This window comes from Aquila chrysaetos, chromosome 5, assembly GCF_900496995.4.
Source record: "Aquila chrysaetos chrysaetos chromosome 5, bAquChr1.4, whole genome shotgun sequence".
Lineage (NCBI taxonomy): Eukaryota > Metazoa > Chordata > Aves > Accipitriformes > Accipitridae > Aquila > Aquila chrysaetos.
The window spans coordinates 66,987,822-67,015,490 of record NC_044008.1 but is presented as its reverse complement, the minus strand read 5'-3'; the positions used below and the strand labels follow the sequence as shown (position 1 = coordinate 67,015,490).

At 56.8% G+C, this 27,669-nt stretch overlaps 1 protein-coding gene across 7 annotated transcripts in view; it reads right to left on the bottom strand.

Moving 5' to 3' along the window:
* SEPTIN9 (septin 9) overlaps positions 1–27,669 on the bottom strand; it is a 145,804-nt gene that overhangs the window by 14,954 nt on the left and 103,181 nt on the right. For 5 of the 7 annotated variants that reach the window (XM_030014678.2, XM_030014679.2, XM_030014681.2 and 2 more), the window contains 4 exons: positions 5,850–6,041; positions 1,627–1,755; positions 1,127–1,208; positions 126–263 (listed from right to left, as the gene is read on the bottom strand). In XM_030014678.2, coding sequence (XP_029870538.1) covers positions 126–263; positions 1,127–1,208; positions 1,627–1,755; positions 5,850–6,041 — 541 coding nt within the window. Of the gene's footprint in view, positions 1–125; positions 264–1,126; positions 1,209–1,626; positions 1,756–5,849; positions 6,042–13,436; positions 13,504–24,059; positions 24,081–27,669 lie in introns of those variants that run through there. The other 2 variants (XM_030014684.1, XM_030014682.1) reach the window with 2 other exon arrangements.

The following is a 27,669-nucleotide window of genomic DNA, read 5'->3' as shown; positions in this document are numbered from 1 at the left end:
CTGTCCTCAAGCTCCTCAAGTCCCCAGGAAACACGGGGGGATCCCAAGGACAACCCTGACGGCTGAGCTGCCCAAGACCAAATGCAGGAGAGGGAAGCCCCGAGCAAGGACGGCAGGGTACATACGAGTGGCCAGTGGCTGGGATGAAGTATATACAGCAGTGCACCCGCGTGTCGGGGATCCGCTTCTTCCGATTAATGTTGATTTCCTCCTGCAGGTACTTCTCGTACTGGTCGTTGATGAACTTCATGATGGGCTGCCAGCTGCAGAGAGAGAGAGGAACGTGGGACGATGGGTTTGTGTGAGAGATCTGGACCACCCTGAACCTCCCGCCTGGCCTGACCATGTGAAGCAGAGCCCACCAAGCCAGGGACGCTCAGCATCTTACAGAATCCCAGAAAACAAACAAAACAAAACACACTCACACGGGGAATGTTTTAGTTCCTGTAAGCTCCCATTCATACAGCAACTGCAGGCGGCAGGGAAATCACAAACCTCCCGCGTTCACCGCTTGGCAGCTCCACGCACTGCAGGAGGAGGGGATTTACCGGCTGGTTTAGACAAGCAAGTGCCTAAAAATTCCTTCCTTCTCTCCTCCTGGACCCAGCCGCTGAGCAGAGCAGGGCCGGGAGCATCCTTTGGCTCCTCGCACGGTGTCACGGCACAGGAGCAAGAGCAGCATCAAACCGCACAAGAGCAGCCCAGCTCGTGGCGAGGAGAAGGCACCTGCCATCGGCCAGCCAGGCCAGCCTTGTCCCAGCCCAGGGGGGCCATCCTGCACAGCCAGCCACTGTCCCAGGGACTCCTGGCAGAGTTCAGCCTTCAGAGCCACATGAGCGAGGTCCGGGGACCGGCCACGCCGGCACACAGCTGCTCTCGGCCGCAAACAAAGGTTGTCTCATGCCCGGAACAGCAGGATGTTTGTGGGCTCTCACAGGGTCCAGGATCAGCCCCAGGGAGCATGGTACCGCGCTGCCGCCCACAACAACCCTCTCCCCTGCTCCCCACGGAGCATGGGTAGCACAGGACCAGGCTACGGCCCTCGGCACCAGCTCCGGGTCAGGATGCTCCGGGGCTCAGCCGCCTTCCCTCTGCACCGGTCCCCACGTCAGCGCAGCCAGCTCACCAGTTCTCGTTGTTGATGTGGTCTCCAAAGCCCGGGGTGTCGATGACCGTCAGCTTCATGCGAACCCCCTTCTCTTCTATCTCTGAAATGGAGAGGAAAGCCGGTACATGAGGCAAGCGTCGATGAGCACTCTGGCCAAGCCCACCCTCCCAAAATCAGCTGGAGGGCTGGAGCTTTCTCCCAGCGGAGAAATGCACCTTCACAGCTTCTAACAGGCACAAATCAGCCCTCCAAAGGGATGCAGCACCACATCTGCCCTGAAATGCCACCCCCCGTGGCCACCTCACTTGCTCCTTTCCACCACAATTAAGTCAATTCTGGTGGATAAAGAAAAAATAGATGTTTTTTCAGCCCTGCAAGCATCTCTGGATGGTAAAAGCCCCTTCAGAGAGATGAGAGTGGAGGTTTAGTGGAGGTCCACAACCCCTGCAAGCCCCCGGAGACACAAGGCAGAGCAGGACCAAAAGCCAAAGCACCAGGTGGGATCTGCAGAACCTCACCGTGAGTGATGGATTTGATTTCAATGGTCTTGGGGATCCGCTCTTCAGAAGTCGGCTGTACAGATTTCCGGCTGATTTTGGATTTGAAGAGGGTGTTGATTAACGTGGATTTCCCCAAGCCACTCTGACCTGGAAAAGAGCAGGATAAACCACAGTCGGCACTCACTTGTTTCCGGACTATTTTTTCAGGGGCCAGGGGATGGGGATGCTGACAGACTCAGCCTGCACCGGACCTGCGGGAGGGAGGTAAGAGGGGCAGCTGTTTCTCTCCAGCCTCCCCAGCTCAAGGAGCTCAAGTCCATCCCAGGAAGGAGGATGCTGTGGGCAGCAAGCACCTTCCCTGGCTCCAAAGCCAAAGGCTTGCTGGGAGTGAGCAGGTCAAGAACTGGTTCCTTGCATCCAGCTGAAATCACAGCAATCCCAAGGACAGGCAGACACTGTCGGGGATGTGTTAAGGGCTTCGGTGATACTCAGCAGCCCTGAAGAAGGGCACGGGGACCAGAGAACCCCAGGAAGGAGCATCCTGACGCATCTGTGCCTTTAGCCTCCTGCAGCCTCCCCTGTCCAGCTCCACAGGGAAGACTTAGGAGCAGCTTGGCAAGCCCTTAGTTGGACAGCATCAACAATCTTCCAAACCTCGGCCTTGCAGCATCCACTGCTGCTTCCCTGCTGGACTTGCTTTTGCAATTGGACCAGCTGGCTGCACAGATCCCTTTAAGCAGGTCTCGGCCAGGAACTCCTCTGAGTCCCACAAACAACATCCCAGGAAGCACATCAGATTCCGCAACTTCAGAAAAAACAGCTTTTAGAGAGAAGCATTTTCATGCTTTATATCCCAGAGCTGAGGCCAATCTGTGCAGAAAGGACACCAGCAACTCTCAAGTCTCCAGACCAGTTGCCCCATGAGCTCGGAGAACAATTTTTCCAGAGCAAAGAAAACAGAGGAGCTCCTCAAAACCCAGGGAGCAGATGCTTGGCTTCAGAGCAGATGTTCTGTGGCCCCTGCAATCACTGCAGAGCTCCTGCACACACCATGGGGGCCCCTTCAGCCCCATTCTGCTGAGCCACATTGCAGCCAGCTATCATGGCACCGCTGCCAGCATGTCCCTAGCACCACAGAGTCAGCAAGGGTTTCACCTACATCCTCCAGGGCCCTGACCCATCCAGGCTGCCAAAGGCACCCAACACTAAGGCAACGGTAGGGTCAACCAGCACATCAGCACTGGGCATCACCTCCTGGCCAACCTGCTCCCTGATCAAACAGCAATTTAGAACTGAGTTTGCAGCGCTACCGATGGCACGCTGCAATCCAGCGCAGGAAAAATCTGTTTGCCAGCCACTATCACAGCTGGGTTGTAGAAGAAACACATGGACCAGGCTGGGGTCAGGTGCCCCCAGTCCTCTGCTGCCTGAAAACATGCAGGGCCAAGCGCAAACAGGTCTGGAGCTGCGAATGCAGACAGCCAAAGCGAAGCTCTCATTGCACTGCTCATCATTAAACGGAGCACGTGGGGAGAGGGGGAAAGCGGGGCGACACACTGCCTGAGCTCCTGGCAGTCCATCTCTGCATTCGTGCCTGTCCAAGCTGCCAGAGCCGCACTGCCTGGAGAGGGACTAGAGGCGAGAACCGCCGGCTGCCATGGATGCGATGTCCCGTTCTGAACCGCGGCCGCAGGCTGACCTCGCCGAGCGACGGATGCGGCTGCACCCCGGGGACCCGACAGCCCCAGCGCAGGCGGCTGAGCGCAGGGCAGACCCGCTCCCACCTCCCCTGGTTTGCAGCCCAGCGTGTTTCCCTGAGCTGAAATCAGGCGGGGAAAGCGTGGCTGAGCCTCAGCTCTCCTCTCCTTCCAGCTGTTCTGCACCAAAAACTGAAAAAAAAGGATGTGCTTTGGGTTTTTTTTTAAGCTTAGACCTTTTTTCTCATCTCCACAGCCTTAGAGGACACAGGGCTAAGCTGATCTCAGCCTGAAGACCCCTCTCAGAGCTTCGGTCAGGCTGGCGAAACCCTTTTGAACAGGGACCCTGGTACACAGGGCAGAGGATTTTCAAAAAGCCCCGTCACAAGGAGACGGTGCGGGCAGTGACCCCCCACCGGCAGCTGTGCTCAATTCCCACTTCCCTCACAGGAGAAGTCACGTCCCTCCTCCCTCCCCTCATCTCCCGCCTGTAAAACAGGGATTGCAACGATTTCAATGCAAGGACTTGCAGCTTAGACTGGATGGGAATAAAGGAGCTAAACTAATCCCTAGAAGCCCAACCGTCCCCTAGAGAAACGCAGCAGGATGAGGACTAGCTGCTGCCTCCCAGCCTCAGCAGAGCACCTCCTCCCCGAGGGCACCCCGTGAGGTGCTGCTCCTCCCGCATCCCTCCCCGCGTCTTCTGGGAGGGCCAGAGCTCGGCTTGTTTATGCTGCCACGAATTCCCCAGCCTGTAAACAGTCAGCCCAGAGCCTGCCAAGGAGAAGAACAATGTTTTCCAGCCGCGCTGCAGCACAAGCTTTCATACCACACACAGCGCTGCCAAGGCAAAGCCGGGCCCTTTCCTCAACATCCCTCCGCATCTGCAAAGCAGAAAGCCGAGGCGCTGCCACGGCAGACTGCTCACAAAGGGAGGGGAGCCTCTTCTGGCAGGGAAATGAGGGCTCAACTCATGCAATCTCACTTGCAGACTCTCAGGATCAGTGCTGCTGCGATCCCTCTGCCCCACTGGCAGCGGAGTGCTGCTCCACTGGCAGGAAAGAGCTGCGCTTGTTTAAAAACCTTGCAAGAACTGGTTCTGCAGTGACTAGGTTTGCAGCGATCCGCCAGCCTGGGGAGCCCTCCCCATAGATCAATTTGTGTATGAGAATATCAAAACGAGAAAGGCAGAGCATCAGCAGAGCTCGCTGGGAAGCTACAGCACACTAATATCTTTTACAGAATTAGCACACTCTGGATCAGGCCCTCCCGTAACCCCAGGAAGCCCCCCCCAGGGCTGCGGGGGCTCCTACCCCAGGGGCATCCCTGCACAAACCTGCAGCCCTACACAACTCCTTGCAGGAGGAAGCGGGATGGCATGGCTCCACCACCACGCCATGGGCCATGGCCTCGGCTTTACTCTTCTCATCGAACTGCACCTCCCCTAGGAGATTCAGACAGGGAGAGCTGCTGCCTGCACAGCCCAGCCCTGGGGAGCACAGCCCAGCTCATGCAAGGGGCTCCAGTGGCCACGCCAGACACTGACAGCTGGAAAAAAGCAGAAAAGGCTTATTTCTTTTCCATTTTCCCCTTACACAGTGTCCCACAGTGCCCACCCAGCTCTCTGGCTATTCCCAGCATTTTGCTGGTGAGCAGCCGGTGCAGTCCCTGGCACCGGGAGCCCAGGGGCTGCAGGAGTGCAGACCCCCCCCGGCAGAAGCTGGAGCCAGAGCAGTGGCGATGCAGCCAGTGGTCTCTAGCTGAAATAAACCACCTTCATTCCATCCACCCCGCAGCCTCGGAAAGCTAATGAACAGGATCTTGTAGGCAGCAGGATTTGGACACACAACCTTCCAGCCTTTCCTCCCTGCATGTGGGTACCCTCTGGCATGCTCTCATTCGCCCCTGTGCCACACTGCAGGTCCCCAAAGGAGCCACTGGTAGCAGAAGCCACTCAGGCCCAATGACCCAGCTATGCAAACCCCTCTTGCTGGTCTTTATTCCCACCAGTAAATCACACACAAGTGGCATTTCTTCCCTGGTACTTTTCAGCGTGGTTGCCTGAGCTGCACAGCACAATACAAGAAAACTCACAAGCAGGAATTTTACCCAAATTGCTGGAAATACTAGCAAAAATTAGGGCTCTGGTATACCAGCAGCAGTGCAATCCCTTGAGCCCTGATGTGCTTTCTGACTGCTCAAACCAGTGCAAGGCTCCCAGGAGAGCAGGCAAGAGAACTAGCTCTCTGCAAGGCTTCGGTAAGTCCTAATACCCCTCGAGGTGTTCCCCTCCAGGACGTGCCTATGGGTAACGTACCCCAAGAACACGGGAAGATGCACAGGACCACAGGCCAAGTCACACTGACAGCTTTAACAACAGCTGAATTCAAGCCAGCTCCTCGGGAGCGGGTTTGCTGACCCCTAAGGCAGAGACCCCAATGCTGAGCCCGAGCTGCTGCTCCCAAGGAGAGGACAAACATCGTCACAGAACAAAAACAACTCGCTAAGCACGTTGCAGGCAGCTGGCGTGGAGGGAGAACTCACCCACGACCATGATGTTGAACTCGAACCCCTGCTTCATGGCTTTCCGTCTCATCTGCTCCAGGATGGCGTCTATCCCCACATAGCCGAAGTCCGCAGCCGGTTTCTCCGGCCGTGTCGGCACCGCCTGCTTGGGGCCGGCATCCCGTGGAGTGTCCGTCATGTTGGGTGCGTGGCTGGGAACTGTCTCTGGACCTGCGGAGGCAAAGAGAGGGTGGTCAGGGGTGGCAGGCACTGCTGAGCACACTGGGATGCTGTTCCTGGCAGGGAATGAAAGGAGCTGCCTGTTCCATCTGAAACAGAAATAAAGCACGTGCAGGGACTCAGGGCACCAGGAGGCTAAGAGGGAGGAGGCATGTGGGATCTTCCTTCACCTGTAATTACATTAAATTTGGGATTCCCCTTCTTAACTTACTGGATTCACCTTGATCCCTCCCCACATCCCCAAGCCTGCCGCAGCAAAGGGATGCTGCTATGGGGGGAGTAGGCACACCAGGTCCCACAAGCAGCCAATCTGCCGCCACGGAGCGGGACCCAGCACCGAGAAAGTCCTCGGTACAAGTCCACGAGTTTATTTAGTGAGTGACGAAGGCTTTTAGCAACACAGCCCTGTGCCCAGGCACTGCCGGTAAAGGCTTGCAGAGCTACACAGCCTGCCCGCTCCTCCGTACCACTGTAATTACAGTGCTATGCAGACTGCTGGTGTGAATGCCTCGCAGCCACGTTTCGGGGAACTGGATGGCTTTGCAGACACAGAAAAGTCCTCAGCATCTACTGACAAGTGCCCTCCTCAAGCTCCAGCTGATGCAGCTCAGACGCTGCCTGCCCCAGCTTGTAGAAAACCCAAAACCTAACACATTTGCATCAAAACGGGTCATGCCAGACAACACCCACACAGCCACGAAGCTTTCGCGATCCTGCTCTAATTCTGCCAATATCGACCTGAGGAACCCAAATCCTTCAGCTTCCCACAGAGATAGGACGCTCATCTCCCCTGCAAGACAGCTCCAGGTTAGCAAAGCGCTGTGGGAGAAGCAAACATACACCTACTGTCTCGTTTAACACCTTCGTAACAAAAATCGGGGAACCATCCACTCCCCCAGGCACCAGGCAGAAGCATCTGCCACCGGGAAGGACAAACTGCCCCTGATGCGCTACCGGGCGATGCAGTCTGCTCCTACACTGCCCCAGCTGCTCCTCATCTCCTGCAGCGGGCATAGCGAATATCCTGAAGGCAGAGCATGCACAAGGTCAGCCTGGTCCTTGCAAGCTCCTGGAGGTATCAGCCACGCACGGCAAGCTCCTCTGATGCAGGCACGGAGAGGCAGGTTTTAGGAAAACACACTTCTGAGAGCCCTCCCCAGGCCAAGCTGCTGCTGATCGATGCCTGGGTCCCTGCAACCACCAGCCTAAGCAAGCATTTTATTTTTGTTAAGCTTTTTGCAACACTTACTTATTATTTTTTATTATTTATTATATTATTGTTATTAATAAAAACAATATTATTTGCAAAGGACTTATTGCAAAGTCCTCATTCTCATTCCTTCAAACAGGAATATGGCTCTCAGCTCATCTCCTCAACCCACTGTTATTTCTGGCCTTTGATGAGGTGCTGCCTGGTTTTCTCTCCCTCCCTCCCTCCCAAGGGATTTGTCTGGAGAAGTGTGGCTGGTCCAAAGAGCCTTCTCCAAACACAAGCCCATCATCCCTTCTCCTCTGGTGACAGGCAGGAGCCTCAGGAGCAGTGTCAAGCCAGAGCCTGCCGGGGTCTGCAAGGCAGAAGCGCTCGTTTCCTGCAAGCACAGCGTGCTTCCACGTGCTCAAATGCAGGCCAAGCAGAAAAAAAAAAATAAAAATAACATGGCTGTGCAGACCAGTGTTACTCACAGAGCTGCTAGAGAGCAAACGTGCCATAGCTGACACACGTGGTAGCAACATGCTCCTCCCCAGCTTTGCACTGGGTGCACGCGGATTCAGGCTCTTGCACAGCTGGCAACGCACTGCCGTGCTGCTCCTTGCAAAGCCGACCGGCCTGGCGTGTCTGAGGTCTCGCTGCAGATCCCAAATTAGCCCCGTTCCAAAATGGCAAGGCCAAAAGTGGAAAAAAAATCCCTACATACCAGTAGAAAAAAAAAAAAAAGACTAAATCACATGGAAAATATGCTGCCACCAGCAGCAGCGCTGGGTTATGCAACAGCTTTAACTCCTGCAGGCACCGCTTGCACGCACGGGACAGAGCCCAAAGCACGCTGGCCCTGCGGGACAGGCTGGCAGCTGGGAAATTGGTGCAGATAAGGTCCAGCAGCATGCACAGAGAAATCAAGAAATTAAACAAATTGAGCAGAAAGCCACCCTCCACTTGCAATAAAGGCCAGAAGCATCTCCAGCACCTCCCGGCTGCTGATCATCTATCGAGCTCTGCTAATGAGCAGCCGGCAGCGTGCAGAAGGGGCTGACCCCCTCCCTGGGCAGGGGGACATGCAGGCAAACCTGTCCCCAGCATGGGGAACAGATGCTCCATGATGCCTTGTCATGTTGCTTTCAGTGCGAGGAGGGCTCGGGACTCCCCAGCCCCCAGCAAGACAAAAAAGCCACAGGAAGCACGGGGCAATGGCAGGCAGCAGTTTGTCACCACCGAGCACGCAGGCGCCCTGCCACCGGGGATGCGCTCGAGCAGCACAGCCGGCAACGCAGCCCACGCTGCTTCGGCTGGCCTTTGGGGAAAAAATGATTTAAAGGACATTTTCTTCTAACACCTGGCTCCTGTTTGGGAAAAAAATAAAATAAAAATCAATATATTGCAACTAAGAGTGGCTGCAGGACAGCAGGGATGCAAAGACACAAACGCCCCAGCGGCACCAGCAGACCCCCAAGGGAAAGGCTGCAACCCAGACCCTCACTTTTATTTAGCTTCCCAGCACTGAGCTGGTCTTTTCTTAGCACCCCAGCGTCCCACTTGGCTCCAAGGGGTTTGTGCCAGCAGAGGCAGGATGGGTCCAAGCCGCAGTACCACTCCACGGCACAAGCACATGGGGATGCTGTGCCGGGTGGCAGGGTGCACTCCTGGCAGGCGCTTGTCTAAAATAGAAAGATCCTAGAAATAAATTAGAGCAGAAGCCTGGGACACGCCATGGGCAGATCCTGTACTTGTTTGACACGTTGTGCTCTCTGTGGGGACAGCGCCAAACCTGCGGCGCTCTCGGTGCCAGCATCGCCGAGCCAACCCTTCCAGAGCACTGCAAGGAGGGATGGATTAATAAACACCCAATACCGTCAGAAATTCCTGATTGCCACCGAGTCCCTGTCGAGAAGAGCAGGATCAGACCTTATGCACCATTGCTTCACCAGTGCCACCATAACACGGCTGCTTGTCCCTCCCGCGGGGAGGGAGGCTGGGGAAGCGCGCGGGCTGCTCGCTTTGCCGATGGGGGCAGAGAGCCCAGAGCCTGCAGCTCCCTCCAGCTTGCGTGTTCCTGAGTAAACATGATGCACGTGGGAACACGTGCTTGTGCCATATTTAGACCTCCTCTGCCAGGAAAACCCTCTCCACGTGGGCACGGGAGATGTCGAGACCGAGCGGGAACAGACCCACAGCTCCAGCCCGGACGCCAGGCTGACTCAGGACAGCTGCTCCAAAGTTGATTTTGCCAAAGACTCTGGGCTGTTGCGCTGTAATTGATGCACGTCAGACATGAGCCAAACTCAACATCTGCGAAACAGCAGATGAAAGGCACCCCACGGGGAGGGGAGCCCCAGGGAACCCCCTGGGGAGCCCCCCGCTCCTCCAGCCAGCTGGACGCAGTGTGCGGGCGGTCCTGGGATGGGCTTTGCGAAACGCCGCTGGCGAGGGGCTGCCAGCAAACCGAGGGCTTAGAAATGCTGCACTGATGCCACGCGGCTGCAACAACCCGGGTCGGGTGCAGGCGGGGGATGTAAACGCAGGCTGTGGGCTTGCCTGAAACCCCAAACCCCAGGGCCGGCAGTCCTCATCGAGAATTTGGGAGAGGGATCTGTGGAAGACGGGTGCTTCCACTGCAGATACACAAAGGTTAAATAACCCTTGCAGAGGCTGAACCGGGAATGTCTCGCATACTCCAGCTCTCGGCTAGACCCAGCAGCTCTATGCTCTGCTCCAGCGGTGCACAGGGAGCGGGATGCTGGTGATCCAGGAGGACAGAGCTGATCCCGGAGCGGGACTGGTCATGGACCTGGTTGGTGCTTAGTGGCTGCACGGAGCCGCTGGCGAGACGCCAGGAGGCTGCACCTCTGCCACCACCATCCGCCGCATCCTCACTGCCACCCGCCGCCAGATTCAAACCATTCACACACGATACGGATGCACACAGAATCAATGGAGAAATACTAAAGCTTGCTGGGTAAATCAAAGAAACATCCCTCAGATGCAGGAAGCACCAAGCATTTGCCACCTTTTGGCAATTCTGCAGCCAGTTCTGCAGAGCTACAAGCACACAGAAGACCAGGATGCTGCGGTGGGGATAACTCCCCTTCCCTCCACACAGCAGAGACTGGAAACACCGTGGGCTTCCAGATTTGTTAGATGGATTCACGCAAACACAGAGAGAAGATTCACAGCAGCGAACAGCGGTATATCAGGGCGTGAAAACACAACTGCTTCCCAGGCAGCTGAGCATCCACAGATGTTTTCGAAGGAGCAGTGCGGACCAACTAACCTTTCAATTTTTGGGAGCAGCAGTCTTACAAAATTGTGCCTGTAGGGTGTAACGGAGATGTTTTTAGAACCAAAGAGTGAATTTATAGTTCCTGGTTAACTACAGCCGGCCAGCGGGATGGGACTGCAGCACACGCGGCCTCCAGGGCCTCTCCCCTTTGCACACCAAGCCGGTGACCACAAGCTATGGAAACAGATCCAACCGGCGGAAGAGGTGGCAAAGCCACAGCTTTCCCTTCCGAGGGGACAGGAGGAGTTGGGAGGGAGGGAGGGAGGCGGCAAAGCCGGGGCTGGATGCAAACCCAGCATGGCCCAGGCACCACTGCTTTCTTCAGCTGCCCAGTCAGAGCCATCACAGGATCCCCCGATGCCGAATGCAGCGGGTCCGTGCTGGTCCCACAGGGATGCGTGGGTACCAGGGAATGCAAGGGACGGCTCGGTCCAAGACTGGGGGGCAGCCAGCACCCCAGAGAAGGGCTCAGCCTGGCGCGCAGAGCCACTGCCGCAAACCCTGCAGCACAAAACTGTAACTAAGGGACATTTTTATTATTCAATTGCAATCATCTGCACCCGGCTGGCACAGCCAGGCCTGAGCTGGAGCCTGTCCCTCGCTTCCCTGGGCACCAGGCTATGGTTTCAGGCTGGCAGGCAGCCCAGGCCCACCTACCAACCGGTTACATTTCCTTCTCGGCTTGCATTTCCACCTGGGTGCCAACAAACACAACCTAGAAATAGCAGAGGATGCTTAACTACACTTCGTTAGACCGAATCCACCCAAGAGCTGTCAGAGAGGTGGCCAGGTGCCTCCTGAGCACACAAGATGCTCCAGACTTGAAGCCTTTTGCTCACGCGGGGAGCTGGATCCATTTTCAGAGATCGAAAAAGGAGGCAGCGATTCCTGCTCTGGAGTGAGCGCTTCGGTAGGCGACCGGACAGGGCCACAGTGCCGAACCACAGGCACAAGCCACGGGCGCGCACCACGCAGAGCTGTGCAGGTCGAGCCATCCCCGCTCCCCACGTGCGCTTCCGCTCACTGCGCGCTTCCCCCTCCCGGCTCCGGAAACCGTCCTCTGCGGCTCACCCCTCCGCAGCTCACGGTGGTCGCTGGCTCTTTCATTTACAAGAGATGGATGCTCCAGGCCTCCCTGTCACCGCTTCCCTTCCCAGCTTAACCCTCCGGCTACCGCAGGGTCTGGTCGCGGGCGTTTCCGGGCTGGGATGCGGCGAGCTCGTCCCAGAGGTCAAACCACGGCGTCACCTCTGCCTGGACGCAACCTCGAGCGCTCGCAAACTGCTGCCTGCGAGCTCAGGCGCAAGCCCCCGTGGCACCTCAGCGGACCCCAGGTACGGCGTGAGGCCGACCACCGCCCTTCCCCGGCTCAGACACGTGCCAGCCCTTGCGGCGCAGCCGGCAGTCGTACATCCTCATTTCTCCAACCACGTGAGGCAGCAGCTCTAAACCACTTACAGAGACCTGCAAGAAGCTGTTACGCTGTTCTCCTTCTGTTCACCCAGAGAAGTTTAAAAGGAAGAAGATGATCATAAACAACCCCAAGTCTTGCCTGCTCCGGTCTTGCAAACCGAGCCCCGAGCCTCGGGCACGCGGAGGTCTCTGGCCACGCAGATCCAATGGTCTCCCTCCATAAGCAGCTTCCCCCAGAGGTGGAGCGAGAGCTGACCCCGAGACCAGCCCTGTCTCGCTGGGGACAACTGTGTCACAGGGCAACTCTCCTGCACACCCATGCCAGCAAAAGCTACTCCATCAACCAGCCCCATGCAGCAAAACGCCAGCAGCCAGCGCAGCCCTTTGTCCCTGCAGCCAGGCTCGGGGCGCCCGTGCCCAGGGGGGTCCGAGGCCCCCCCCCAAAGCTGATTCCCTGGTGGTTCTGGGGAGGGGACCCCCTCCTAACCCCCTGTCCTCCCTGAGCGAAGGTGTTCAGCACAGGAGGGACGTAGAGACCCTTCCCAGCCCCTGGGCAAGAGAAAGCACCTCTCGCCCCTGTCACCGCTTCTCTGCAGAGCTCCCTGCTTTGAAAACAAAGAGGCAGGCAGTGCTCCGCAAACTCAGCTTGCCCAAAAAGCGTTGCAGAAGGAATGCATCCCGCCGCAGGCCCTGCACGGGCACTTCGGCACAGGCACCTGGCAGGGCTGCGTGTGCCCAGGGCCGCCGTGCTTCAAGCCCAGGGCTGACCTCCCACGCCTGACGGAGTTTCTGACTTCTGCAGCGACGGCAAAAAAATAAAAGTAAGCCAGCAGTGCCAGGGCTGCCAGCACCCCGAGGTACGGTGAGTTACCAGTACTCAAGGAGGGATTTATATCCAGGGGATTTTTAGTTTAGCTTTTTAAATTTTTTTTTTTTGTTTGGGTATTTTTGGTTTGGTTTTGGTTTGGTTTTTTGAGGAGTAGGGGGTTTTTTTGGTTCTTTTTTGTTGGTTTTTTTACGAAGGCCAACTGCATCCCAGACGCCCCGAGAGCCCGTTTATGGGGGGCGGCAGGCGCAGCGCGGGCGGGGCCGCCGGGACCCCGCAGGAGGTGCCCCCCCGGACACAGCCGCTATTCATCCCCGGACAATGCCGGCATCGCGGCCAGGCGGCCGCCGAACAACGGCCCCTCTTGTGGGGCGCAGGGGCGAGAGGGGCCGGCCGGGGGCTGCGGGACGAGCCCCCCCCCCCCCCCCCGGTCGCACCCGGGTACCCCTGCCCCAGCACCCCCCCCACCGCGCTCGGGTGCCCGTGCCCGGGGCCCTCCGTGGGAACCGGCGTCCCCCCCGCCCCGCATTTTCAGATCCTGCCCCAGACTAATTCACCCCCAAAAAAGCACTTTCCCCCCCCATCAGCCCACCCCCCCTCCGCTGCCCCCCGCCTCCGCGGAGCCCCCGCCCCCGGGCACCGGCGACTCACCCGCGGCGGCGGCGGCGGCTCCAGCAGCCGGCGGCTCCCGCCTCCTCCCGCGCTGCCCTCCGCCTCCTCCCCCATCGCCCTTCCTCCTCCTCCTCCTCCTCCCCCATCACCCTGCCTCCTCCTCCCCCACTGCCCTCCTCCACCTCCAGCCCGGCCCGGGGGGATGGAGCCTCTTCCCGGGAAGTTTGGTTCGCCCCGGGGCGGTTTCCAGCCCCCAACAGCTACGAGCCTGCCCCGGGCCGGAGGAACGGGGCCGCGGGGCGGGGGGGGGGGGGGCGCGGCTCGTAGAGGTTAAGAGCGGGAAGGCTTTGGGGGCGATGTGCAGCAGCACGTCCCACGCCGTCCCTCCACCCGCGGTCACTCCCTGGCCCACGCAGGAGGTGCGGGGGGGGGGGTCGGTGCTGGGGACTTCCACGGGGAAAGAGCGAGGCTGGCACAAACTCGGCAGTCGCACGCCGAGCAGACCCGCGGTCCATCCCGCTGCTCCAGGGATGAAGGGACAGGGACACGTCCCTGACCCCAGCACAGCCCTTTTGGCACTCGCCAGCACTGAAACTTGCCTTTTGCTTCCAGGCATCCTGAAATTCTCCCAGCAGAGACCGAAACCCACCTCCGGTGGGTGTTAACGCTGCTGACCGTGGGCTCGCTTTGCTCTGCAGCTGTTTGAAGACCCCTGGGCCACATCTCACATCCACTAGGGACAAGACAGCAGCCTACACCCACCGACCTGGCTGCTTTTTGAAATCATGTCAATTAAGCTGAATAAAGATATTATCTGTCTCCACAAGCCCTTCCTGCCTTATATCTTGATTACCAGAACTTCACCACCATGTCTCTCGCACCAGCGGAAAGAAGAGCCCCAGCCGCAGGAGGGAAGCAGCGATGCGCACGGGGCCGGACGGGTGGGCTGCACCACCAGCGCGAGGTGCCGGCCGGTCCTGGTGTGGGTCAAAGCCCCCTCGGTGCTGTTTGGTGACGGCCCTGGGCAGCAGGCGCAGAGAGCCCAGCAACGCCTGCACCGCCCAGGCTGCAGGGCCAGGAGCAGAAGGGGCTCGCTCGCCCTTCACGGCCATGCTGCAAAGCCAACCTGCCTCTTTTGGCCCCCTGGTTCTGACATGGTACTTTGACCTATGCTATGATCTCGGGGTATTTTTTTCCCCCAGCTCCCTGCAGTTCTCAGAAGATCTGCATTCCCAGAGCAAGGCCTGCAGGCAACAAAAGAGTTAAGACAGATTCGCACATTTGCAGTCCCCAATACCCAAAGGACTCCATTTCCCATGCGCAGCCCACAAGCCAAGGGCTAGTACTTGTCCATCCTTTTTGACTTGGTATCAGCATCACCAACCGCTGTCAAACTCCTGCTCCAGAGGCAAACCCTGCCACCCGTGCCAGCCACACCGCAGCCCGCCCTGCCTCACCACCCGTGGCTTTCACGTGACTGTCACCTTCCTTCTCCCCCTCCAGAACACCAGCAGCGGTGGCTTTTCCTCCACCCAGTGCAGCCGCCATGCACCGGGCTCGCAGCATCCCCTCCCCGCAATGCCCAGCAAGGCTAGTGTGGGCTGCCCTGGAAACGATGGGAGCTCAGGGGGGCGAGACTTGCAGCCCCCCACTTCAGCAAGTGCCACAAATGTCAATTTCTGAGAAACCTACAGCCCAGCACCCAGGCAGGAAACCCAGCCTCAATCTGCTTACGCTGCAGCTGCGCATAGCTTTCTGCTGGATTACACCACTTTTTATGACTTAATAAAGCTTTAACCCCTATCAATGGGCATTAGTGTTTTAATCTCCCTAATCTCCAGGAAAATCCAACGCTAGATGCCAAACTGGGCTTGCCCAAGTAGCAGCTGGGTCTGTTTGCAAGTCACTCCAGCCTTGCTTTAGCTGGAAAAAAGGCAGGGGCGGAGCTGGAAAGCAGCTCAGCCTGGCTCTACAAAGCTCTGCTGTGCTCGCTCAGGTGCTGTGCTTGCACGGGGAATAAGGGAGGGATCTCAGGTGCGCGTGGGCTTTGCAGATGTGATCCACTCTTCATGTCCCTGCCGTTAAATTAACCACATCTGTAATGTTGTGCAGGTGTTAAGCATCTAGCACAGGGTTCACTTGCCCAAACCAAGACCAGCAGCAGAGGGGTGAACACAGGGTGCTCAGCCACGCGAACAATGCCTCACTGCAGTGTTATTTTTTCACATTGAAACCATGGACACGTTTTAGTCTTGCCTGTGAGGAGGGGAAAAAAAAAACAAACTTATATAAAAGTTCCCCTCTTGGTCACTGAAGCTCTGCAATGGAGCAGGATGGGAGCTCATACTGTGTACAAGTTGTTTTTCAGATTAATTTGTAGAAAATATTTTGTTTCAACTCTTATCTCATCCTTCCCAGAAACGACCCGAGGTGGGGGAGCAAGCAGCTCAGGACAATAAAGTGGCATCCTTGGCCTTAAAGCAAGTAAGTACACCGGGCTTTGGTAACCATGCTTGTTCTCATGAAGGCTCTCGGGTGGCTTTGGGGCTGTTTGCACAGAGGAGGCACTCGCAGAGTGACAAATAGCCACCTTTGAGATTTGTTACTACAGGAGCATCTCTCTATTCTTGCAAGGAGAGCAGGGCCCTGCCGTACTTGTTCTCCCACTGCTCACAAGCAGGACCGACCGGCGGAGGAAGGAAGCAGCCTTACCCCTACGGTGCAGATGAACAGGAGAAGGATTAAGTGACTCGCCCAGGGTTACGCAGAAAACTTACAGCAGAGCCAAGAACTGGATCCAAATCCCCTATTCACAGTTTTAAAATCACAAAGTCACTTTTCCTCTCTTTCAAAAAATAATAAGGGGAGCAATTCTAGCGAGGCCCTCTTGCTGTTGTAAGTAGCACCAAGGGATTTGAACTAACTACAGATCCAGTTCTCAGTCTTGCAACTAATCCAAAATAATAAGGAAGGCTCCTGCCTGCCTTATGCAGTCCTATCTGTACTACTTTACCTGACTTCTTTGCAGGTGAAAGCAGATCCCCATGTCATGGTCACACTGCACAGGGCAGTGAGGATGAGTCCCCGTGTTAGCACAGGGCTGGTAGGGCTCAGTGGAGACAGTGGTCCACAGGTGGTCCAGCACTGAAGCTCAGGAAAGGTTGAGAGGCAGCAGAAGGAGCAGATCACCAGCGGTGGCTTCCATAGTACCTGAGTTTTGGGGAAAATCCCAGCCACCGTCCTTTACCTTACACCAGAAAACTGCCCGACGGCGGGGCTGTTCCCCGGCCACACCAGCCCTGCTCCACCCCAGCAGCACCGCAGCTCTCCCCTACGCCGGGCAATGCTCTGACCTTGGCCAGCGTGTACTCCAACTCCAACCATAGATCCCCAGCTTTGAGGAATAACCAAGATCTGCAAACGAAGACAGCTTCACCAGGACTAATCAGCCTGCCGGGGAGACCTGCAGGGCTGCCAGCAAACATGTTTCACCCCAAGCTGCCAACTCTAAGACAACATCAAATCCCTTGAGCACACGGAGCATGAGCAGGACATCTTCTCTCGCAGGAATGCTGAAGGGACATTTCCAATTTGTACTGCACCGCACCAATCCCCAGTTAAAAGTGCACCATTAGGGCTTAGTAAATAATTTTTACTGTTTTAATAGTGCAGCAGTGCTGACCACCTGCAAGTCCCCAATGACTTCAACGGATAGCTGGAAATCCTGCCAGCTGTATTTATAATCTCGGATCAATAGCAGAATGAAAAGCACATCCAGAGACCTTGGTAAAGCACCAGCATTCTCAGTGGAAGGCAGCATGACCGAGAAAGGGACATGGGCTTGCAGACCACAAGACCAAGATTTAATTTTTTAAACACTGAAAGAGACACCATTACTTCTAGCAGGAGCAGAAAGGATCCCCCATTACCCAGGAACATCTAAAACCAACCCCAACACTCTTCTAAGAGCCTGGCTGCAGGTCTGCAGGTGTTACCACCCAGGAAGGGCTCTGGCAGGTAGCCACCGTGGTCCCTTCTGAACGTGCAGGGTAACTCTCCAGAAGGTCTGCAATGGTAAGAGCTACAGAATGACGGTATTTCCTCCCTTCTGGCTGTACTGGACTCCCAAGTCTATAGATGATGTTGGTTTTTTTCTTTCAGGCTACCTGGATTTTGGCATTGAGTAGCTTCTCTGAGCAGCCCATGTCAGAGACATCTCTGCAAGTATCACAGTGGTTCCTTCATAAAAGGAGTTATTTGGTGGCTTAAATCTCCCTAGACAGAGACAGCAGTGGAGCAGCAGGTACCACAGGGTGCAGGCGCTGCCAGGAGCATCTCGGGGCCCCGCAGGCTCCATCACACAGAGCAGGGACATCCTGAGCCAGCACAGGGAGCAACCACCATCAACCCCTCCATGCCTTGGCTGGGAGCAGGCAGCAGAGCCTGCCAGCATCATTGGACCGTGGCCGTTTTGTTGAACCCATGTTACACATGGCATCAGGACTGATCCTGCTCCCACCGCACCGAGAACCAGGGGCTCCTCCAGCCGGACACCTCCAGCCTGCTCCCATTTTCCAGGAGGGAAGGAAGGAAGGAAGGAAGGAATTATTTCACACGCTGCCACCAGCCAGCGTGCACAGCTGGCATCGTGTCCTTGGCGTGAGTCACCCTGCTCCCCAGGGAGGCCATGCCTCGCTTCCCAGCATAGCATCCCACTCCCCAGGGAGGCCGTGCCTCGCTTCCCAGTGTCACATCCCAGCAGTGCCCCTGCAGCAGCCTCCCTTCCTCCGGCACATTTCTTCTGCAGAGGATCTGTGGTGTCTACTCACTTGAGCAGGCAAGGCAGGAGGCTCCTTGCCATGCTGGAGCAATCCATCATTTTCCAGAAGGGAATGGGCTTTGCTAGGAAGCCACTCCGGGGTCACGAATATTTGGAAAAAGCAAGAAAAAAAATTCCTCCCGACATCCCCCACCCTTGCAGTGGTTTGGCCACTGATGTGCCGGTTCGGACAGACGCAAAGCACACTCAGCATCTTCCAGGCAACTCCCCCCATGCTGCAGCTCTGAGCACGGATTTTGCTCAGCAGGGATTGGTCTGCCTTGGCACCGAAACACTGCAGCTCAAGAGTCACCAGGACAGCTCTGCAGATGGCACAGCTTGGCCCTGCCAAAGGAAATCCACCTTGCTCTTTCGGCTGCTGCCTTTTCTTTAGGAGCAACCTTCATCCCTTCTCCTCAAGGGCACTATCTACTCCCCATAAACCCCTAGCCAGACTATTGCAAAGGACAAATTATCCTCAAAAGAGTAAAGCAAAGTCCTCTGTACATCACCCCAGCAGCATCCCAGTGCCACACTCCACCAAAGCCAGTATCCTGCCCTGCGGAGAGAGGGGTGGACAGACAGACCCTCCGTGGGTCTCGCATGCCAAAGGGCACCTTGCAGGGGTCCAGCGCTCCTCCACTGCTGCCTCTGTTTCTCTCACCACCAGCAGCACAGTCAAAGCAGACTCAGAAGCAGGGGCAGAGAATGAGTTTGGTGAAAATAAATCACCTTTGCAAGGGGGAATGGTATGGAGTGAAAAATTCAGCCGCCTGGGTCACCCCACAGCTCAAGCAAACTTGCACAAGTAGTTTAAACTCTGTTTCACCCCAAAGTGGCATCTTCTTTCTAGATAGGGAGATGCCCAGGCAGTGGCAAGGGGATAGATACTTCAGCGCTGCCCAGGCAGTGACATCCCTGGCGGTCACAGCATCCACCTGGTACAAACCAAGGTGCAAAGTGGGTGCTGGGGTGTCCTGAGGGTCCCTGCAGACCTTCTGCACATACACGCTCATCACCAGCAGTGCGATGGATACACGTCTGTGCAAGCTGCGCATAAAGGGCCTTTCTCCATCCTTTGTGTGCTTCCCCTTTTAAACCTATAAATTCCCTTTGGAGGTAAAGAAAGAATTTAGGGCACCCTAACCTTGAAAAGAAGGAAAACTCCATTCAAGCTGCCAAGCTGCCGGGCTGTCTCCTGCAGCTTAATTAATAGCAACCCATCCCCAGCAACGCCAGCTGTCTCCTCTGATGGAGGTGCTTTTCTACGAATAATAGTGCTTTGTATTTTGATGGGGAAAGGTCAGGAGGATGGGGGGGAGGAGGAGGATGGGGAGAGGGAGGGAAACGCGTTGCTTCCCTGCAGCTCCTGGTGCCGTGAGCGAGTCCCGCTCAGTCCCCATCTGCTCCTGGGTTCAGATCTGGGAGATGACAGCACCCCGCCGTCAGCCTCGGGGTGATCATGTCCTAACACTCAGTGGAGCAGAGGAGCATGGGGAGAATTCAGACCCGTGGTCTGCAAGCCCACCACTGCCAGGAGGCCTGGCGAGCTCCTCCTGGTGCCACTTTGACATGGTCCAGGACCCCCTGCAGGGAAATCCCTGCTCTGCTCTTATCGGGAGCTGCCTTGATAACAGCACAGGATCCGTGCTGCAGGCAGCCGGTGCTGGGTGCCCCTGGCCACCAGAAAGGGACGGTCCCTGCTGCCATTTAGCTTTTGAATAAATAAATAAGCCAAGCTGAGGCAATGGGGATGAATCCAAGGTGATGTAGCAATGCAGCACAGTGGAGGAAAAAAGGTGAAATGGACCCAAGCCCTGGGTGTGCGGCATGAGATGCTGACAGCCACCAGTCTCCAGGGCACGGCCAAGAGATCACCTTCATTTCTGCTCAGCCACAGCAGATTAGAGCCAAGCACCAAGTACCAAACCAAGCCACCTCCTTGGACCTTGGGCAAGAGAGCCAAGGGCTTCCCTGGAGTCATATGGGCCCCTTCTGCCTGCAATTGCCCTGCTGCTGGCTGGTAATTAAGTCCTCCAGCTCTCCTGACAAAACGATGCTCCGGCTCCCAGCCCAGTCCTAGCGCCTGGCTGGGCACCACTGACACAGTAATTGCTCTCCAAGCAGCACACAAGCAGTTCTCCCACTCTCGCCAGCTGGCCCGGCCTCTGCACTCACTGCGACTTTTGTCCCCTCCCTGTCCCACCCATGCCCCTCTGTGCCATCCAGGCAGCCTGGGGCTGCCCCAGCACAGAGAGGGTTCTGGTCCCAGTGCAGGACTGGGTTGCATCTCCCCTTCCACCAGTTTCTCTGGGGGAATAAACAGAGAGAAAAAATGACAAAGGCAGGCAGCAGAAAGCAGCTTTAGGGCAGGTCCCTGTCCCACATACATGCCAACACGGTCCCCTACCCAGGCATCAAGGCTTTGCCACTTCAGCCCCCAGCTATGCGGGGGGAGGACACAGACTGCAGTGCCCCCGCTTCCACCCCCGGCTGCCCGAGGAAAAGGTCCCCGTTGCTTAGCAAAGGGCCATTCATCACCAGGATTGTGTGGGATGAGAAAGGGTTAACCCACTGCAGCTGGGCCAGAAATACCGTCCAGGACAAAGAGAGACTTCATGTCACCCACATCCGCCCAGCGCAGAAGAAGGGGCCTTAATCCGATTTCCAAAGAAAATGTGGCTTTTACAGCTCTGCTTGACCAGGCCCCTCCAGCAAGTTTTGCATCCACGGCAAGTGTTAATCCAGTTTGGGAGGGGGCCAGAAAACGGGAAGAGAAATCACTTTTCCACAAGTTTGTGAGAAGGGAGAGCCGGGTGGAGGCGGTTGGACCCAGGCAGCGTGCCTGCAGCAGGACACTGGGGGATGCGGACTTCTTAGCCTAGCAAGGTCTGATGGCCCCAAAGCACCCCCAGAGCAAGCAGCCAGACCTTGGCATTCGTTCTCATGTGATTTATCAGGGACTGGAGAAAGCACCACTGCCGAATTCCCACCGGGTGATGCTTAGCTGCACCCCACCATAGCGATCACCGATGGCAATGAGGGCGCACGGGGAGGGACCCGTGAGCATCCCGACACTGCTCAGCATTTTGGGGACCACATCTCAGGATGATGAGGGTGAGCCAGCATGAGCCGAAAAGCATCAGGGTGTTAATGGCAGAGCTCTGCCTCTTCCCCGCAAGGATGGGGACCCCAGGGAACAAAGCCAGGGATGCTGCTGGGAAGCAGATGGTGCTCACACCCACTATGGATGCAGACAAACCGTCTTTGCCTTTGTCTCCCAGCCAACACCCAGGCACACATCCCATGGTGCTGTGCCCCTCCCCGCATTACCCCTGCAGCAAATGGGGTCTGCCAGTCTGGCCCCTCTGCCACGGTTCCGTCCCACCTCCCCGGCCCCACGCCCTCCTGTTACCTTGAAATGCCACATGCCCACTCCCTGCAGGATTTTTGGACAGGCACTCCTAGGATGCCACTGAGCTGTATTTGCAGGATTAACTCTTTCAGCCCAGTTTTTGTTGTTATTTTTTAACAAACGAGGTAGCTTTACCGTACGCTTCTCCACAAAGTGCCTACCAAATTTTAGAGATAAATAAAGTATAGTTGTATTCAGACGTAAAGTCACAGCACCCGGCAGGAGAGCTGTCCTTCCCTTTCCCAGCCCAGCCTTTCCAGTGTACCTGAGAAAAGCTCAGACACATTACCCAAGGACCAACATCTCCAGCACAGGTTTCGCCCAGCCCCAGCGTAGCTTCGACAGGGCTGGATGTAGCATCACAGCCATACGGAAATCACAGCATTTAAAACCACAGGCTATAAAAATTCCACCGTGCTCAGAGAGAGGAAGTCTAGATTCCCTATGGAGAGGCGTCCAGGAACCGCCGCTGCCGGGTTATTAGCCACCAAGCCATTAGACCCCGCCACACCTGCATACCTCCAGCTATGGCTAGCGTATACTAGTGAGGATATATGTGCTTAATGGCTGTAAGGTCAAACACATTCAATATACCACCATCGAGCTACCCACGAGCCCCAGAGCCACACAGGTATTTTGCTCTCAACATGGAAAATCTTGGACTACAACTACAAAAGCATGGAAAGGGTCACAGTTTCCAAGGCTATCGTGGTCCTCCATGTGCTCCAAACATATTTTTTCTACCCCAACATGTCCTTTTCTGCACTCGGGATGCCCTTACAGCGGGGCTGTAAGCAGGGTACACACCCTGGACAGCTGTACTCCTCCTGGATGCTGTATCCTACAATCTGGAATCACACCTGGATGGGGCAATCATGCTTAGGGGTTCATATGTAATCGCAATTCTTGCTTTTTTTTTTTTACAGGGTGGTGCCTGAGCCACCACTCGTCTCAAAACCAAAGCTCAGTGGAGCGTTGTCTGCACATGCAAATCTCCCATCACCAGGCCCAGGCCCACCTATCTTGCAGGGGAATTCAGTCAAACCAACCAACGGTCATTAGAACCAGGACCCTCAGCCAGCCCATCTCTAACAGCAGCGTAAAATCTCTTCCCACCCTAAAGCTGCACCACTGGTCTGCTCCATCTGCCGCCCCCATCATCCACGGCAGTGGGAATTCAGTAAAATTAAGCAACTTGCTTAACACAAGGCATATTTAACCCAAAACTTGCCTGGTGCTACAGCGGGATGTTCCTGCGCTCCTCTGGTTTGTGCAAGTTCACCCTTGAAAGAAAGCAGTGGGAGCGAGCCCAGCGCACTGTGCAGGGCACGCGGCTGCTCAGCTCATGGAGGGCTGAACGTCTGTGGCTCCAAAGAGGGGTTTCGGGGTGAGGTGGAGCGACCTGCGATTTATGGAAGGGCAGACACAACGCTCTGTCAGTGCCCTCTGGCCCTAAACTATGAAATCTCCAAGAAACCCTGTATAGACAGCTCGGTGTACACTGAAAGCCACGGCACGGCGCAGCAATATTGGCCCCATTGGAGCCCAGCTGCTCCCCCCGATCTGCCCTCACAGAGCCAGAGATAGTCTCGGCCCCGAATACGTCAGCCCAGATCCATCCCGGATGCTTCTCCCCTGAATGAAGTGTGGTCACACCAGGGATGGATATAAAAAGCCTGATCTGAAATCCTCTGGCGTGAAGCCCTTCCTGCTCAGGGACTGCCTGCAGGCAGGACCAGCGGGTCACAGCACAGGCAGGAGCAGAACCCCCCCCCCACCGGCTGCCTGTGAGGGGTGTAAAGGTGCCTAGTGACAGCAGGTCATCGGGGTACAAGGGGAAAAGAGCGATTCTTGTAGGCACACACCGCACACGGCCCGGGCTGCCCCTGCCCTGCACCCCCAGCCTCTGCCGGACTAAGGCACGCAAGAAAATCTGTGCACTTAGCAAGTCCAGAGGGTTCCCACTGTGTCACTTAAACATACATGTTCCCAATCTTCCACGATCACTGTGCAAACTGCCGTCACGACTGGCGAGAGAAGAATGAGGAGGTGCCGTTAAAATTAAAAAAAAAAAAAAAAAAAAAAAAAAGCGGGGGGAGGGGGAGAAGCAAGCTTCCCAGCTGGGACGGTTTGCACAGCTACAATGCTGCGACACAGCACGGAACAAAACTGCGGGCGGGGAGCGCGGTGTCCGCACACAACACACCCACGCGAGACCGGAGCGCGGCGTGACCCGGCTGCCGCCCCCAGCCCCAGCCCGCCCGGCCGCCGCCGCTTCTCTTCCTCCCGCCGCGGGGCTGCGAGGGCTCCGCAGCCCCGCTGCCTGCGGGGCCGGGCCCTGCACCCCCCAACCCCCCCAATCCCGGACACCCCCAGTCTCCCACCCGGTCACCCCCATCCCCGGGTACCCCCATCCCCGCGCACTCACCCGGGCGGCCGCAGCTCCCGCGCGGGGCCGGGGCCGGAGGCGGCGGGGGGGGGGGGGGGGGGAGGGAGGGAGGGGGTTGGACGGGGCTGGTTCAAAAGAGCCAATTAAAGAGAAAAGCCGGGGGAGACGCTCTCGGGGCGGGGGGAGGCGAGTCCCGTTCCTCTTGGGCTGTCCCACGCGTGGGCAACCCGCGGCGCTGCTGGGGACAGCGAGCGGCCGGCACCCCCCAGCCCCCCATCGCGGGGCCGGGGGTTCCGGGGGCAAGAGCCCGAACATCTACCCTCCTGGAAGGGATCAGACCTCCCCTGACAGGCAGCTGGGAGCCCTCATCCCCCTGCCTCTTTTTTGGGGGGCGGGTAGGGTGTCCCCAGGGCTTGTGGGTGCCTCCAGCACACCCTGCAGCGCATCCCCCCGCGCAGGCAGGGACACGTTCCCCAGGCACAAGCTGCAGCTTGGGTTTGGGGGTTGCTGCGTGTGCACTGGGGCAGGATGGGTGAGGTAGGGAGAGCAGGAAGCTGCTTTTGGGGAGCGCTTCCCACGTGGGCACTGAGAGCTACAGAAAAGGGCCGCGGAGAGGATTCCGCTGCTGCCTCGTTGGTCTGGTGCCCTGCACCACCCACCAGCGCTCACAAGGATGCTCAAGACATGGGTGTTCCCCAGTGTTCATCAGGACAAAGGGCCACCAAACATCAGGAGGTTCTTTCCCCATCAGTTCACAACCAACTTCCAGAGCAGAAACCGAGGAGAGAGACGAGCACGGGCTGCCAGCCCTCCCTTACATCACCAGACACGCTCACCGCGATGCTACAGAAATGTGTTTCCCAGGGGAAGTAATGCAAGAGTACCTCCAACGCAGCCAGCAAAGCTGATACAGCCACACGTTTGCCAGGCAGGCAAAGCTGCAGCAGCCCCTTCCCACTGCCTGCGCAGACGCAGACTACTACACGTGGCCCACCTGGCTGGGACAGGGCTCCCAAATTCAGTACAGACCCTTTCACAGGCAGCACTCACCCTTGCTTGGCATCATCAGCAACCAGGGTCCCTTTTCACTGCAGGGCTGCGGGAGCTGGGCCAAGGCAGCCTGCCCGCAGCGGGGTCCCAGCCCGCTGGGAGCCGACACCCCAGGGAATCCCCATTGCCTGGATCACGTTGGGGTTGTTGCTGTCCCATTTCACCCCCAGGACCCAGCACCGGCCGCTGTGACTCCCTTCTCCTGCTCCCTGCCTGCTCCGGCCCCAGCACTGAAACACAGCCCAGCACATCCCCATCCCACGGTGAACTGGAGCAGGCAGCACAGCCGGCTCTGCCTCCTCCCTTAGCACAGGCCCTGACAAAGCGTGCCCCTGCGCCGATGCCTGCATCATGCCCCTGGTATTTTCCCCTTGCTAAGCCACTGCTCTATTTTTCCCCTCCCTACCCTTCAACCTCCCTTGCACTCATCGCACAGCCAGTGCTCCAGCTTGCCTGCTCCACGACTCCCCTCTGACACGGCTGGGGAGACCCCAGCACAGCCCTTGCCACAGCTTTTTATTCCCTGACGCTGGGGAGAGCTCAGGCGGAGAGACTTACTCAGCCAAGGATTACGAGGAGGACAACGCACGCTGCTCGGCGTCTGCAAGAGCCAAGGATGCTTCAACACCTATCTCAGCTGCCGCCCCAGCGAATCTCCCCCCCAGCCTCTGAAGTTTTGCTCAATTCCCTTCGTAAAGGTCTCGCAAAGCAAATCCCTCCTGGCTCTCTGCCTCCCTCACCACCAGACATGAAAAGCACTCGAGTTTCTCCCCGGGTAACGCGGGTAAAAGCCTTCAACATCAAAGGCATCACACAAGAGTTATCCCCCCCCCCCCCTCCCATGCAGCAGTACTGGGGCTGCCTCCCTTGAAAGCACAGCAGCCTCAGTGGTTAAGGCGCCGACTGCACTTGAGACATAGTTTTGATTTTTTTTCTGTCTTTTTTTTTGTTTGTTTTTTCTTTTTTTTCTTTTTTTAAACTCAGCCACAGACTGGGGAACTTGGGGCAAATCTGAGCCAGGCTCTCCTTTGGGGGCAACGTGAATAGCATGGTGCTGATGGGGGTTTGCCCACTGTCTGACGTGTGGTCACCCGAGGAAAAGGGGAATAAAAATATTCCCTGTGCCAGTCCTGTCTGCTCATTGCCCAACATTAAAGGAAGCCACTAAGTGTCCTGGAGCAAAAACACAAGCACCCTCCAAGTGAGCAGATTCACACGCGTTTCTCAGCAGCCTCTGCAACTCCGTTCCTCCATCTGCAAAACAGAAACAACATCTCTCCCCCTTTGCGAAGCACTTTGATATCTCTACAGCAAAGCAGGGTGAGGGAGGGGTGTTTACCTTCCCGGAAACAGGGAGCAGGATTTACACCCAAAACAACAACAGCCTCAGCACAAAATATCAGGCGAGAGGGAGTAGTTGCAGACGCAGCAGGAACGGCCGTGGATTCAGAAGAAGAGGAGGACTAGAAAATAGCTTCAAACACCGCAGGGATTTCAAAAAGTCATAGGACCACATGGTTTCTTGGCCCATTTAAGAGCGTTCTTCATCCCTTCAACCCACACAGCAGTTGTTCCTGCCAGATCACCGCCTGCCCGGGCTGCTAGGTTAATTTTATTGCTGGAACATTGAAACAACCTTCATTTGCAGGGGGGAGGTGGGAGGGCTCTGCCGTTTAACACTTGGCCGCGTTCATGCTGTGATTAATATCACCCGATGCACAGATACCAGATGTTCTTGGGGCAGGCTGGAGCGTATCCTAAATTGCACCAAGATGGAATTTTTGGGCAATTTTCAGGGAGTGCTGAGGGCAGGCACTAATGGGAGAGCAGAGATTTACACAGATATGCAAAAAAGAAGAAAAAGCCCATGGGGTTATGGCACCGGTCATAACCCCTGGGCTGGTTGCAGTGCCATGGGCTGCACTTCCTATAATAAACAGCTTGTCATTTGGGGGGCAATTACTCCAATTCCTGTTCTTCAGTGGGTCACAAGCCTCTGATTTCCACATGTTCACAGCAAAAAAGACTTCAGTTTTGCCCCTGCCTCTGCTGCTCCCCTGGAGCTTCAGCTCCAAGAAGGAATTGCTAGCACAGGAACAGCAAACACAAGGTTCAACCTCTCCAAGCTGCTTCCCCAGGGTCCCACTGCAAGCCCACTCCAAAGCAAACTCTCCTAACCAAGTGCCTCACTCCATCAGCAGTTTCTCCCCACCCCTACGGGGCTGCCCGCTGGGAGGAGTGCCCCGGGGTCACCTACACGGGCGTCCGTTTAATTAGAACCAAATCCTATCACGTTGGAGACATTCCAGCTTTTTGGAGACCACGCACTGCCCTGTCGTACAGCCGACCTCGATCCGGGCGACTTCTTCCAGCTCATTGCTGGGTGCAAGGTGATGGGGCGCATCTGCTCACGGCGAGTGGAGCCGAGACCGGTGACCTGTCCATCTCCAGCGTGACGCAACTCAACGCTTGCTCTAGGAGGGGGAGCGCCTCGCCGTGCCGAGTGGCCACGGAGCTGCATTTGCGGCGAAGTCTCTCTGCGGCTCGCTGCGGCTCTGTGAGCACGGAGGGCTCAACTGGCAAATACTGAGGTCCAAGT